The 15782-nt window shown below is 35.0% G+C and overlaps 1 protein-coding gene across 1 annotated transcript; it reads right to left on the reverse strand.

Annotated features, from left to right (window-relative positions):
* Positions 1-279: 279 nt before the first annotated feature.
* LOC145628505 (rho GTPase-activating protein 7-like) lies at positions 280-14497 on the reverse strand. Its single transcript, XM_081680817.1, has 22 exons — positions 14190-14497; positions 12109-12145; positions 11728-11804; positions 10291-10361; positions 10125-10203; positions 9841-9985; positions 9559-9678; positions 8997-9074; positions 8839-8894; positions 8677-8746; positions 7707-7794; positions 6341-6584; positions 5285-5506; positions 4502-4843; positions 3800-3849; positions 3534-3594; positions 3362-3445; positions 2936-3049; positions 2683-2819; positions 1893-1962; positions 1179-1382; positions 280-929 (listed from the first exon to the last, which is right to left on the reverse strand). Exons 1-22 carry the CDS (start codon positions 14241-14243, stop codon positions 744-746), a joined length of 2589 nt encoding a protein of 862 aa, XP_081536943.1. The 5' UTR covers positions 14244-14497; the 3' UTR covers positions 280-743.
* Between the last annotated feature and the right edge of the window lie 1285 nt (positions 14498-15782).

A 15782-nucleotide genomic window follows, 5' to 3' on the forward strand; every position in this document is an offset into this window, starting at 1 on the left:
ATTGAAGAAGCGAAACAGACGTATTTTTGAAGATTAATTTCAATTAGGTTGTGAGAATAAGAGGCCCATTTAAGAATGTTGCTTATCAAAGCAATTTATCATAATAATGAGAGTACAGGCTTTTATTTAGCTAAGAACAAATAAACTCATGCTAACCAGAGTTTGCACAAGGCGATCAAACTACGGTACCAAAGATTGACAAGTACTTATATTACTTTGATTACATGAAGATAAAAGATACACAGACGTAATTATATACAGAATAATAGCATATACTACCGAGTACTCCGTAATAAACTGCAACATTTCCAAAAGCTTTGTATAAAGAGGATCACACAATGAAGAGTTGCATACAACAAATTGTAAGAGAACCATTCTACAATACTTACTAAAATACTAGATACATCGCTCCAGGTCTATTTTTTTCCCTCTTTTTTGAGTCATTTTTTCATACTGTGATACAAAACAATGATATACATACAATACAAGCTACCATTCTACATAGTTTAGAATCAGAAGAAATGGAAGGGGAGAAAAGAAAGAGATACTATCCTTATCTGCGATTCCACGGCCAAAAACTAAAGAACACAAAGCTCTCTAAATCAAGAAAGGGCAAAAGCAGAGATCATTTGAGTAGAGCACAAAAAAAATTACAGGAGAACTATATGCAATCAGTAAAAGGATGTACAAATAATAAACAACAGGGTTATCTCTTCGATTGTTCAAGCTGAGCATGTGGACAGTCAGCTCCATGACGGCGAAGATGGTCTGTACAAATAGTCTTGGGAGTTTGCCACCCCATAATTCAAATCCAGGTTGTGAAGCTGCTCCATCAGTTGAGATCGCCGCTCCTTGAAAAAGTCAAGCCGGGTTGTTAACTCTACTAATGTTGATGATGCTGCTGATGGATGTCGGGGAAAATCCAACACCTGCAAGTTTAACAAGTGTGATAAATCAATGTCAGCAAAGTCTAGCTGATAATGGGTCAGGCCAGAAAATGCCATAACCCGCAAAACTTTGGCAAGGCTTAGCTGCCCCAAGACTAAAATAGCTTGAAAACAAACTTCGGGCTGAACTTGCCAAAAAAAAAAAAAGTTTAGTTACAGAAGTAGAACATTTCGAAACAGTGTGGAATCAACACATATCTGTGCTTTCCAGAGGTACAACAGAAGCCTTACCTCCGGTAATCTTGAAGTGGATGGCATAGAAGCAGAATCAACACCACCAAATTCATCAAAAGACATGTTGGCAGATGTTTCGGTGCTTTTTGAATCACTTAAACTAGTCGGTTCTAGAAACTGCTTGCGAGGCTGCCGGCTACTGCTCCCAGCAGCTGATACTTGTCCCTTGACGTGATTCCACTCTGGCGGCAGCGATCCCTCCTGAAGCGTAACATTGCAAGACACTTGTTAACAAGGTGGAAATAGTTCTCGGCCAACAGTGTGGAATCAAAACCGAACAAATACTGGGATTGTCCCATGGGCTATTTGTGTTCACTCTTAAAGGAGGGACAGAAGCTACAGAGCAGAGAAAACACAATTTACAAGCTTTGGGAGTTTCTTTTTTTTCCACATTTATTCAAAAGCACTATACCAAACATATGGTGTGATGACCATACTGTTGTAAGAGAAAAGGCTAGTACAATTAATTTAATCCATTTCAATTCTACCATATATGACCTAGATCCAACTATCTGTCTGCTTTTCCAGCGATCAATGAAGGTAAGGCCAATATTGTAAAGGAAGGAGTGGTACCAAGAGTGAAAAAAACAAGGAAAAAAAAAGAGAAGATTTAAGAAGCATAAAAAAGAAAGAGACGAACAAAACAAAGAAGGAATAAGATCTTTTAAGGTTCCAAAAAACTAGCAAAGGATCATGTCAGGGAGAATATACCTCACTTCGTTGTTTCCTTTCATGATTACAGAAAGCAAGGGTACTATCAAAGTCTTGCTGAAGAAATCTCCTGCACATAGCATGATTACAGTAAGACTTCCCCCTTTTAGATCAGGAAAGAATTGACAGTTAAGTCATATTACACAGCATCCAAGTAATTAATAAATCAGACTCCCAATCAATGGGGTAATTAGTTTAACAGAACTTCACAAGATTCAGTAGCTATAAATATGCTCCATCCTTTTGTGCCCCCCCCCCCCCCCCCAACCCCTAACCCCAGAATTTAGAAACACAAATGTTGGCAAAGTTGTAATATGACCATAAACGCAAACTTAGAGGTAAACCCAGCCTCCGGAATGACCATTCTCTCTGATGGAAGAAACGGAACTAGAAGGAAAGCAGCAAGCAGTCTAGTCGACACATCACACAAATTCATACAACTTTGGTTGGAATCAAATCATATGGTTCTCCAGCAGAAACCTTGAATTTTGTCATACTATCATTGAGTAGAACTAATCAAAATTCCTTGCCTGTTGCAACTAACTGACTGCTTAAGCTTTGAGACCAGAACCCTAATGTTTGGCATATAGGACTCAACCAGCTTCAGCAATCTTATTTACTAAACCCGGCTTATATATGAGTGATGAATCCATTTCACTGTTAAACCATATTATCATGAGCATAGAATCAACTGAATGGTAACTAAAACACAATTAACACTGCATATGCTCAAAGCAAGAATGAACAATAAGCAATCAATGAAGCAAAAAACAAAGATATACTCTAATACCTGTCACATGCATCAGATAGTGAACCAAACTGATGTTGCCGTTGCTGATTGAGTTGATGGTGCAATTCTGCCACCTTTTGCTTCAACCGGGCCACATCAGCCTCAGCAAGAGCAATCTCCTCAAGCTCAGCCCTTGTCTTCACATTCAGGAGAGCATAAATAAGTTAATATTATGTCCAAGATAGAATGGCAAAGAAAGCACGTGACAATTGAGAAGAAAGATGAAAATCACAGACTGATCTAATGTACACACCTTGGAATCCATACCGCGTGAACTAGAAAGTTGCCCAGAGGACATGCTTAAACCAACCTCTAATGCAGCTCTAAGATCTCTTTCAGCTTGCAGCTGCTCTTGTAGTCTTTGTACCTGGCATTAAAAAGCTTGTGTGAAGAAGTAACCAACACATTCTCTAAAAAACACTAAGAGACTACATAAAAATCACAGCAATACTGTTCCAAGGATACAGATGAACATAATTACTTCAGAAGGATCAATCAAACAATTTAATTAAATAACCAAATAGCAGAAGCAGGTGAGCTTGCTTTAACAAAAAAGATTCCAATTTACAAGTTGCCAAGTCATTAGAGATTTTATAGCATACAAATTTGAGATGTATCTATTTAGCTCAATATTATAGACTTAAAAAAGATTAAAGAGTGTGAATAGAGATGAGCATACATCTTGTTCAAGTGCTAAACGCCGCTCATGCAGAGCTTGTTTCCTTCTCTCCAAGCTCGCTTGTAATATCGCATTTCCCCTTGCCTGTCAGACATGAACATAAAATTGTTTCAGCAACAACTAATTATATTCATCAGGCAAAACTATTTCAACAAATTATCTTTCAATAAACCTCTTTTGCAATTCTGTGTCGCAGGTCATTCTTTGTAATTTCAAGCCTCTGGATGGCAAGTCTGAAAAAATTAAAAAAATAGTCAAAATATAAAGGAGGGAAAATAATTTTAAGCAACAATGGTAGTAAAATCTAATAGAAGAGCAGCAGGATCAGGATAATGACAACACAATTACAAAGAAAACAGTTCCTACAAAAATCTAGAGCACCTAATACTACAGAAAGACGAAAGAGCGAAAAGGAGTTTAGAGAAAAAGAGCTCTTACTCTTCCTCTCCCGAGGAATCAACTGACTCCATAGATGGTGTTTTACGAACCTGAAAAGGAAAACAAAAATATCATCAGATTCAAACATCTAAACTAGATGGCACCAATTCATCACGATTTAAGAGATAATATTCCCTTTTCAAGATTATAAACAAAATAATATGCATCAGCTAATAGGATACTCAAATCCAGCACATACAAACAATTAAGAGAGGCAAGATAGCAGAAGAAAAACCTAGTCGATTCACTAGCAGCAAAAGTTATTGTTCTAGGCGTAACACAAACAACAAATAATTCATATTTTTTTGCTTTAATCACAACGGGAACCTTAGCTTTCGACTACTCAATGCCAGCTTTTATGCAAGAGTTATAGGTGTTTGCCAGTTAAAACTAATTGAATAATCCCACATCAAACAAGCCAATATCAAAATGCTTCCCAACCTCTGTAAAGGAAAAAACAACAAATAAAGCTTCATATCAACTTCATAAAGTAAATTCACGGAAAAAAACAAAGCTAACCAATATCAGTCCATTAGTTATAATAAAACAATCCATAAAGAAAAGAAATTATACAAGCTAACATCAGAAATTATTGCCACAATGGCTTGGGAAAAATAAAATAAAAGTTTGAGAGCATCATTTTAGATTTTAGCTATACTAGCAACAAAAATGCTTAGTAGAAAGTAAGTAAAGTGAGCTTACAGCGCCTCTGTTCCAAAAATTTGAACGCTTAGCACCAGAGCCAGTGAGTTTACTTGTAGGTTTTTCAGCACTTGATTCAAGACCTGCAACAGGTAGCGGAGGTCCCGGATCCATTGATGACAGTATCTCCCCCATTGAACGATAAGATTCCCCAGCAGTTACCTTAGGACTGCTCGTGCCATTTGTCAAGCTTTCAGTCACCTTTACTGGTTTATTTTGTTCACTCAACTCTCCATTAGAATCCCTCAATGTTTGAGTATCGCTACGAGGTTTAGAATTGACAGATGATGCATTATTCGTTCTAGGTGATCCATCAGAATCATCACCTCCAAAAGGCTGAACCTGAATGTCAGAACAGAAACCAAAGTAAGTGAACAGACATAGCCTTTTATTAATAGAACTCCAGATTTAAAAACCAGATCGTTTCAGGCATTTAAGCAGCAGCTCCAGTACAGAAAAGTAATAGTTATTACCACTAAAAATTTCACCCCATCAGAATTTATAGACTGGCATGCACACAGCCACCTTATATGGTGCACTGTAGTAACTGTACATGTGTACACTTAAGCTTGCATGCATAAAAGCAGGTAAAACAAGATATAGAGTAAAGTATTCTGAGCTAGAGTATACATTCATGGCCAAGTGACACATAAATCATAAATTTAAAATTTTCAATAATTATGAACTGGCTGCAGATCTTATTAATTACTTGGCCCTTTCTAGTATGTCTGATTGCTCATTCAAAGGTTCAAACAGGTTGATAGGAAAATAAATTGAGAGAACCTTATAGTCATAAAGGTCACTGCCTCCATATCCACTGCTCTCACTAAGTTTACCACTCAATACACGTTCCTGGTCATCATCTGTTTCTTGATCTGCTCCATTATCAGCATTATGATACCCATTTTCTTTAACCTCCAGATTTTCATCATCGGTAGAATCATCGCTCCCACTATTTTCAATCCGAGAGTCTGCTGAAATAGAACATCTCTGTAAACTATCATCCTGAAAGAGAAAAAGATATATACAATAAGTAAATAGATAAGCAAGAGAATATATAAGATAAGTAGATAAGATAGATAAGCAAGAGAATAAATATAAGTAGATAAGTAAATAACACAAAATATTACTCAAGTAAGACACAAAGCAAGAGAATATAAAAGTAAATAAATAAGCAAGAGAATAAATATGAGAACATATAAATAAGACAGAAAAATGTAAGAATATCTTATCTTGCTTAAAGCCACAACAAGTAAGACACAGCACAAGTTTATGCCCAAGACAGACATGTAGGAGCAATTAATAATTTAGCTCATATATTATAGAAGCATTCACTATATGAATATAAAGAAATAATCAAACCATGATGAACAATTCAGAATCAGAGAGAAATTCATATTAGAGGGTTGCTCTTCCTTCCAGGGAAGAGATCAGCTTGTGGTAAAACATGAGTCCAAGTTCATGGGGTAAAAACAGTTCGTACGCCCATTGTTCATTTAAGCATGGGGATTGCAGATAGGTTTTCTGTTAACAACAGAAAGTTGCCAGAATGATTATTAAACCTATAAAATCATGCCACAAATTTTCAAGAGATTGTTATTTCATACTTTTGTAGCGTAGGAATGCACATCCAAGAATGGAAAGAATAAATGATAAAGAAAACAGATAAACCAACAAATGAACTATGGTATGATTGTATTAAGGAAGGGAGAAGAAGCATGAGACTAACAAAAGCCTATTAACCACAATTAACAAGAGCTGCCCACAAGTCTTGGTCAAAAAATACTTCTCATTGCTTAGGCAAGCATCAAAGCAGATAACAAACTAAAAATAACTTACATCAAAGATATTCTCATACTCCTCCAGAAGAGTTGCAATAATTGCCTGAGCATTATTAGCAGCATTTGCTGCGGCCAGGAGCTGGGCTGAATTATCACCATTCATATCAAAGTCATCATCCAGCTCACACTCGCCCGCTAAAAGAGGGCGTAGAAGCAAAGGTGCCATGCAAGCAGCAACAGCAGAAGGAGTCATCCGATTCTCAGAAGAATAAGAAGCAACTGTGTGCATCATTTTCAAAATTCTGCAAAAAGAGATGCAAAAAAAAAATAAAAAAAAAAAACAAATTTGATCAGAACCAATGAAATGACAACTTTAACAAGATTTTTGATATTGCAAAATGCTTTATAAAGCATGCAACTTGATCAATATGAATTATAAGCAATGCTCTCAACACAAATCCAGAATGACAACTAACATTACAGATTACAGAAATGCCGATGTCTCTAATCTCTTAATAGATACTGAACACCTTAACTCTTAAAAAAAGCACGCTTAAGAGACACACACCTCAAATAAACTCCTCTAATCTAATATAGTCCATAGTACGTTTCACTCATGTCCAATTTCAATAGACACTCTCAACCAGTATGCAGCTGTATGAAGTTCATGCAATTTGCTTCCATCTCTGGTTTTAGTGTCACTCAAAATTTTGAATCACTATCAACCAAATGACAGAAGAATTGGAAAATAATCAATAATGATGTACTTAAAGGTTGGTTAGGACCTCAATGCATAATTTAAGAGAAGAATATAGTATTCTAGCCTTCAGATAAGATTGTCACATAAGATGAAAACAATAGCAAAATCTTTCACTCGGCCAACAATCAGTCGACCACAGCCCAGGTTGTGAAACTCAACAAGCAAAATTGCTATCCCCCATTTTAATACTAAAGTTGTTCAAATAACAAATCTCTGCAAATCAATAAATGACATTATTCTTTCTTGGCCAGTCAATTTGTTTCTGCCACTGCTACTGTGACCATACAAATGCCAAAACCATTTATTCTACTAATCATGGAGACATTTACAATAGACAACATGCTTTAGAAGCTAAGAAAAAGAGGACGGACAGCAGCAAGCAACAATCTTAAGTGGTTTTCTTTTTGCAGCATTCAATCCTGACATGTTATATATTATTCATATTTCCATAATGCCAAGGGGAGAGAGGGAAGCTGTACCAAAAATGATATTCAGGCAAGGTACTCCAGAAGTCAAAGTAAACCAAAAGGTCATACAGATGATTACAGAAGTATAGAGATTTAAAAATATTTTTAAAAAAAATTAAAAAAGAAAGTAGAAAGAAGTCCCATAAATAAACCAAATTACAAGCATAAGAATAAGGAATAATAGATGGAGAAAACACCTTTGCAACAATCGCCTATTAGGTTCTGGAAATGTCTCCAGTATCGCCGATCGCATAGCATTCACCCGTGGTTCCTTGCGATCTATTTCTGAAAAAGTAACCAAACAGCAAATATTACCATCCTTAGCAAATAAAGCTGAAAAGATGAATATGTGAGATATTGGCCATGATTTTTACTAATCAATAACAAATGCGAGGAAAACTAAGGGCAAGAACTCCTTCAATTTAAAGCTGAAATGGTGTTGGAAAGTCAAAACAGCTAAGCATGAATGTAAACAATAAGTCAACTGGTGACATACATCAAGTTTCCCCAACAACAATCACTTTGAATGAAACCGGTCAGTAAAGAAGAGAGAAGAAAGACACATGTCCCAAGAGTTGTAGCTAAAATAAATAAACGATAATTTATAAAAGAAAACAATCCATGTAGCTGATATAAAGCACTAACTAGCAGAGATGACAGGGTTCTAATATTCACTTTAAGATTCAGTAAGTTGCGTTCAGGAATGATAAATTTAGTTCGGCAGAGTTCAGGTAAAAAAAATAATTGTTGAAAACATCACCACAAATAAACTCAGGTAAGTTGTAAAGGGGGGTAGGGCTCCATTTTTCCTTTCAAATATTTTTGGTATTTGAAAAAAAAAAAATACTTCCCAAAAATAAAGTTCGGGTATGTTCAGTTCAGCAAAGAACTAACATGCTTAATCCATACAACTAAGTTTAGACAAGTTCAGGGGTTTAAAGGTTTGATATTAAGGCACAACAGAAGCCTGAAAACATGCAAAATGACTAAAAAATTCAGTAGACTTCACATTATAGTCCAAAGAAAATCAACAAACTAATATGAAGTAACATAACAATCTAACTAGCAAACCAGCTGAAATTTTGAATTAAGCCCAAGGAACTTAAACAGCTCAGATGTTCAAAAAAAGATATACTTCTACATTAATATACTGTAAGACAAACTTACTGTAAGCCTCAAGCAATGCAGTGCAGCAAGACGCTGGAACAGGAGAAGATGGAAGCTCGCGAAGGACATGCTGAATATTCAATGTTCCAAGAGAAAAATATCAGCCATAATACATAACTAAGGTACTAGAATCAATAAACTGATAAAGAAACTCAAAATCACCTTCACACAGTCACCAACAACATGAGCATCCTCGTTGGGATCAAATTCATTATTGCCTGAAAAGGTACATATATAAACCCAAGTTTGAAATGAGTACAGAATACTAATATATATAAGAATAAAATATTCAGAAGTGATAAAATAAACCAAAAATGGACCTTGTTCATAATCCTGGACTCTGCGCTCCACCTCTTCAACATCTGCAGACTGTCGTAAAATTCCTTCCACTTTATTACCTGCCACAAAATAGGACACCATGAGATAAAGCATTCACCGCGGACACAACTACTAATACATTACATTAATATCTCAACCAAATGATAAGATGTGCCTTCTATCAAGCAATAATGAACATTAGTATAGCCTAAAAACTATAGGAATCTGGCTGTAAAACAGCAGCCAGAAGTTCTAAATTGGAGTTTGAAAGTAACATTATAAAATCTAAACTACAAGAGAAAAAAAAGAGGGGGGGGGGGGGGGGGGGGTTGCGGAGGATTAGAAATAAAAAAATGGTATACTTCAACAAACAAAAGCAATCGCACTGAGCTAGAACATGTGGCAACACTGTTCATATTATGAAGAGGAGTTTTAAAATAGAAAAGAATTTAAATTTGGGAGATGAAAATGCAATGCTAACAAAATCGAACAAAAAAGTGCCATTTAATCTCCCGCATGGAATGAACAGTCTTATTTTTAAATATATACAAGTATATAACTCACCATAAGTTTCAAGAAATCGAAGAGCTTTCTCCAAAAAAGAGGGTCCACCATCTATATCCTCCAATGCAAGCAAGATTGGTCGTCCAACGACCAAAGACTTTACTGGGCGCTTGTCCCTCCCTGAAAGAAATTGAAAGAATCCATAGATCAAATGACATCCATCATTCAAAAACAAAAAAGGATAACTCCCCTCTTAGAGGAAATACCTCAAAATAAATAGACAGAAATAAAGAAAACAAATTGATTTTCCAATTGCACTAAACAGAAGTAACAAATACACACATTGATTAAATGATCCGTCAATCGCATCACTTGTGTCATTTCGAAATATGCCATTATGACCCATCACAAGGGCAGCACTAGGTGCCTGCGCAAGAGCTTGCTCCAAGGCTGTCTTCCATTCATATAAATCCTCTGAAGTCTCAGCCTAAAAAATAATCAGAAAAATAAAAAATAATCAGAAAAATAAAAAATAAAAGGATTACTAGCAGGAATAAAAGAATTCTAACAATGATCACAAAATATCATACAGAACACATAGTAACTTGGTGACTGTCAAAAGGTACCTTAAGCGTAAATGCCCGACCATCACGTCCATCAGGGAAAAGTACTGTCAGTAACTTTTTGTCTTCTCGTACAACAACGCTGCAAAACAAGAAAAGAAACTCAGACTGAGACAAGGCAAGACAATGAGAATAATAAACAAAAGTCCCGATAGAAAAAACCACATACCTTCCCGAATTGTTCAAGTCAATACCACCCAACGTCAAATTTACTTCTCCGCCTCTTTGAGGAAGAGCACTCTAATAAAAGCCACAAAAAGTAACTATCAATTCACAAACAATGGGGGAAAAAAAAAGAGAGAGAGAGAGAGGAAGACTGAATAAAGTACAGATTGAATTCTGTTGGAAAATAGCATACTGTATCAAGAATCAAAAAACTGGCATTCATTGTAAATTACTTAGTCTCTATCACAGTTCATTAAAAGATATTTTGTCTCCATCACAATTTGTATCATAGCACAGATAGACTACATGATAAGGGAACGCATGCTAAGTTAAAGAGAGGTCTAACAAAATGGCAAGGTAGAATAGAATAGCAGCTCTTTGTGTTAAAGGAGGGGATGGCTTCAGCCAAAATCAGGGAAAGGAGAGATTACACTCCAAAATCCAAAATGAAGCATGACGTAGCATGATGAATAGTTAAAAGATTAAAATAGCTGTACTTCCAAGGTATATAACTTATCCCTTCAAAAGTCCATCAAACAACACATGCATCATGACCTATAATTGACAGGTATCAAAATTCATACAAACAAGAAAAGCAAAAGAAAAAGAAAAAAGAAAAAGAAAAAAAAAAAAAAGCATTCAATTCACCAAGGAGTGTAGGATAATCCTTAAGCCACTCAGACAGACTCCCCATAAAATAGAACCAGTATCTTTTAGCCACCCCTTCCCAACCAAAAAATGCTAAGCAGCAAATAAAATCCTCTTATGATGGTCAGAAAGGGAACCTCTAAGAAATTTTCCAGTTAGTGGGATGGAATAAGGCAAGTTTCTCCTAAGTTGGATCTTAAATAAACAAAATAACCTGTAAATCCATATCTAAGTACACATTACATTCAGTAAACTTAAATCACCACTTATTCATCATTCAAAGGTCAGGGGCCAGAACCAAACCTACACAATATGGGTAAAAACAAAGGAAGCAACAAGATTTTATCGGAGAATTGTCAATCTATCATAATACATCTTCCATTTAGGGACCATTATCATTAAATCTTACTGCAACATTGAAAGTGAATAAAGAGGGAAACAATCAAAACAGGAACTAAAAATAATTGCCCAAGACGTAACTAAATGTTGAGAAGCACAATGTATCTTCATCTAGCATCAGAGTAGTACACTAGTTTCAAAGGTATATTGAGATATCGCGCAGTAAACCAACCAAAGGCAAAGCCTTAATTTTATTTTATTTTTTTTATTTTTTTTATTTTTTTTTTTGGTTCCTTCTGATGACTCTCAAAGACTTAAATTCTAATATATCCAAATAAAGTTTATCGTAACAAAAGAAAACAAACTTAGAAAGACCAGCAATATTATTCGTTATACTGAATACCAAATGCAGAAGAGGTAACAACCAAACATTAAAGAGCTAGATGAGACTTACAGGATCATTTTTAAAGAACACTAAGGATGTGCGTGTCAGTATAAACCAACGCTTCTTCCAAGATTTCCAACCCAAACCTGCAGCAAAACAAGATAATGATCAGAGTTGCTCCAGGAATCAGAATCTAACAGAATTGTATCAAGAGGATCAAAAAACAACAAAATTCTAATCGTCAATAACTGGACCAGTCAGCAGGGGCCATAAATAGTGGTTCAGTTTATCATGGAGCCAAATTTGGAAAATATTTAGTTTTCCAGTTCAGATATAAGATTTCTCATAGGCTGTAAGATATTCCAAATGCGCACACAAATTTTGAACCAAATGGGATCAAAATTCACTACCTATAAAGAATAAAAAAAGGAAAGAAGGTAATAAACCAACCTTTGGATGAGATGAAAAGTGGTCCACTCTTAAAAACCTGTAAAATTTTATGCACATCAGAACCTGTTACAAATACAGCCAAAAAAAACAGTGCAAAAGAAAAAAAAGAAAGACAATCTCTTTCTTACAAACCCACGTCTTCAATCAAGTAGATAGAGAAAGGAAGAAGAGGTAGAGAGAGAGTAGAGAGAGAGAGAGAGAGAGAGAGAGAGAGAGAGAGAGAGAGAGAGAGGTCCAACCACCCTCATATATCTATATAAGGTGTGTTTCTGTAAGATGATTTTTGCATCATGCTTAATCACAAAGCTCATAGGTATAGACAAACAGTGTGAAGTATTCCTTTCAACTTAGGAAAAAGTTCATAACATAGAATTAGCATTAGAGGATCTTTACTCTGTAGTGTGACCTATTCTCCCACTTTCATAATAAGTATTACTACTTCACTAGATACACCCACAGCTCTAAGTAATTTCCCACCCTTTTCTATGGTATATATGATCCCGCCTAAGGTGAAATTTGACAACGGTCTCCCAGTTTAGAGAGGAGGCAACCATACTAGAACTTGCAGATCCAGTACTAGGAATCCTATGCCCACCAAGAAAACTCTTGGCAGGCAATGACAGCCAAAGGAATATTTACAGCATGAATGATCTAAAGAACTTAGGCAGGATGAGATCATCCTGCACATATTTGAATTACATACGGCGACACAAGCAATCATTTCAACTATACATTTACCTAGAAGGCTAGAGGTATATTAATCATAAATCTTTTCATTTCTTATATATCTATTGTAGAAATTAGACAACATAACTCTCTTCAGTTTTAAAGTATTTGTTCTAAAAGCAATCAACTAATCATATGTGCAAGGATTGGCCTGAAGCAATTATGTTTAAAGACCATATGAAACTCTATCACAATTCTCAAATTTTGAGTCACAAAATCTTAAGCCGACATTACCAATAATAATGAACACTACGTTAAACAATTTTTTTTTTAAAAAAAAAAAAGCACGCAAGGTCTTAAGTCAATAGCATGTATAGCTGCACTGATCATTAATGGATGTTACCCAACATTTGGGATCCTCCTTAAAGTCCTTAGTAATGCTTTCCTAGTCTAAAATCATAGGTTGTGTCTTGTGTGTAACCATGCCCCGCCACACTCCCCTCGTTCACCTCCTTCAACAGTCCTTACCCCATGTGATATTTGCATACTACTCCCCTTTGAAATCTATTTGCTGCTTATTTTTCTGGGAAAGAATATTTTCTTCACAAGTATTCTGAGACTACAAGTCTGGAAGAAGTCTCTACTAGCCTCAGTTAGTTGGACTCAACATTCAAGATAACCAATTCACTATGACAATTGGACTTCCCCAGACCCTCCATACAGATTCACACTGACTGATAGTGGTAATCTGAATTATGTCATCATATTTACCATCGTCGAGATTAAAAAGTCAGGGCATCACTAATCCAGTAGCTACTCAGGTTTCCAGTAATGAAGGCATTCTTCACGCGATCACACTCAATAGTAACAATCCTTGTCTGAACTTAGAATGAATTCTTCTACACCCAAAAACCCTCCACCCTGGTAAAAAATTCTCATCCAATTCCATTTTCACTCGATTTGTTCAGAGAGCGATGCGATTTGAAGCGTGCTCAACAACAAATGTCGCTGACGATTTGCAGCATACAAAGTACATTATTAATTAATCAACTGATAACAGCAAGACATACTTATTTAAAATTAATTAATTCGAACTCGACAATCATACAAAAAAATCTAGAAATTCCCTTCTTAGGTCTCAACTACCACAAAGATCACCCAATCGTGCCAATTAGTATAACAAAACAAATCATAAATTTCCATTTCCAGCAAAATTACATAAAAACAATAATTAACATACCTAAAATCATACCATTGCATCAATGTAGCATGCAATAAACACCAAATAAATCATTTCATACCAAATCAAACCCTAATTATTCAAATTCAAACATAAATTAACAAGTACAACCCAAAATAAAGAGAAAGTCATAGTTCAATTAAAATACTACAAAAAAAAAACCAGAAAACAGTACCGTATTCGAAGGACCAAGTCTAGGACGTTCAAATGCAGCAATAGAAGCCGCCATTAATGGCACATCGAGAACTACAACAACAACAACTACTTCAACAACAACAACAACAGTCGAAGAACACTACTTTTTACAGTGAGAGTGAATCGAACGAGTGACTCATTGAGTCGACCCAGTACAAATCGGCGACGAATCGGAAGATCGGAGGAGAGAGAAAATCAAAAAGGGGGGAAAAATGGAATTTAGGGTTTTGATTTTTTTTTGAAGGGAGAAAGAATGGAGGAGAGAGAAAATGAAGAGATGATGATGGTGGTGGTGGTGAAGAGGAAGCCAAAACAAAAAAGCACCCAACTGTACAACTAAAGTTTAGCAGCATACAAAAACAAAAACCCAAAATTATTTTTTTTATTAATTAATAATTTAATATACTCCCCAATAAAATTAATTTTTTTTTTTTTCACTTTTTTTTTATACGTAGTATAAAAAAAAAAAGTATATAATAAAATGAATAAATAAATAAAAGAAAAATTGATAATGGAGTGTTATTTTTGCAAGATTAGGTAGAGTGTAAAAGGGTAAGTGTATTGTTCACATTATTTTTTAGACAACTTTTTTTGGCATAAATTATGGAATGTGGGGAGAAGAAAGAGAGAGGGAGGGTATATTAATGTTTGTGGGTATTTTGTTGTGTGTAGAGTCTTTGTCAAGTATGGTCAACAGACCACTACTACTCAACTAAACAAATGGATTAGTAGTCAAGATGTTCTTAATTACGGCGTTTGCTTTTAACTTGATTGATGAGGTATTGGCTTACTGAAAAAGACTAGGGGTGTATGTACAATAGGTTATATATGGTTTAAATTAACTTGTTTTGTGAACAAGGGCGTACATCAATTATTCGAAATTTTTATCTGTGTTTTGAAAGTTCCATAACTAATAGGCAAAATTCCATCTTACTATTGTCGCAAATTGAAATTTTTTGGGAAAAAAAAAATCGCTAAAAGGATTTATAACAAGAAAAAATGATTATTTTGGCAAATCATAAAATTAGCATCAGTTTTCATGTGTTGTTTGTTTACTCCGTCTCAAGGTTAAGTTTAGGGCCTATTCACGTTTACTTAATTTCAGTTCAATTCAATTCAGTTCGGCTCCTAATTTCCCTCTCTTATAAAATATTCATTTCAACTTAGTTCAATTCAGTTCAGCTCCAATCAGTTCAGTTTAATAAATGTGAACTGGTCTTTAGTAAGTAGATAAAGAACTAATTTTATGGGAATTATTTATTTGGTCGAATAATATATTATATTTATATTTTTATATATGGTAGATTTCTAAATATTTTCAAACAATGCATGTTTGTGATAATAAGGGTTTGTTCAAATTTATTGAAATGATTGAAGCTAAACTGAATTGAAATGAAATGAATTGATTGGAATTACTGAAATCATCTTTGTTCACATGTCTTTTTTCATTAAAAAAATGGTTTTACTTGATTGTCTATGACATCATGATTTTTCTTTCCAATTATGTATTTTTCCAACAAAATTCAAACTCAAAAAGCAAGAAAAAAAACTTAAAATAAAAGTGTGAATATCA

This window comes from Chenopodium album, chromosome 4 (genome assembly GCF_948465745.1).
Source record: "Chenopodium album chromosome 4, dcCheAlbu1.1, whole genome shotgun sequence".
NCBI lineage: Eukaryota > Viridiplantae > Streptophyta > Magnoliopsida > Caryophyllales > Amaranthaceae > Chenopodium > Chenopodium album.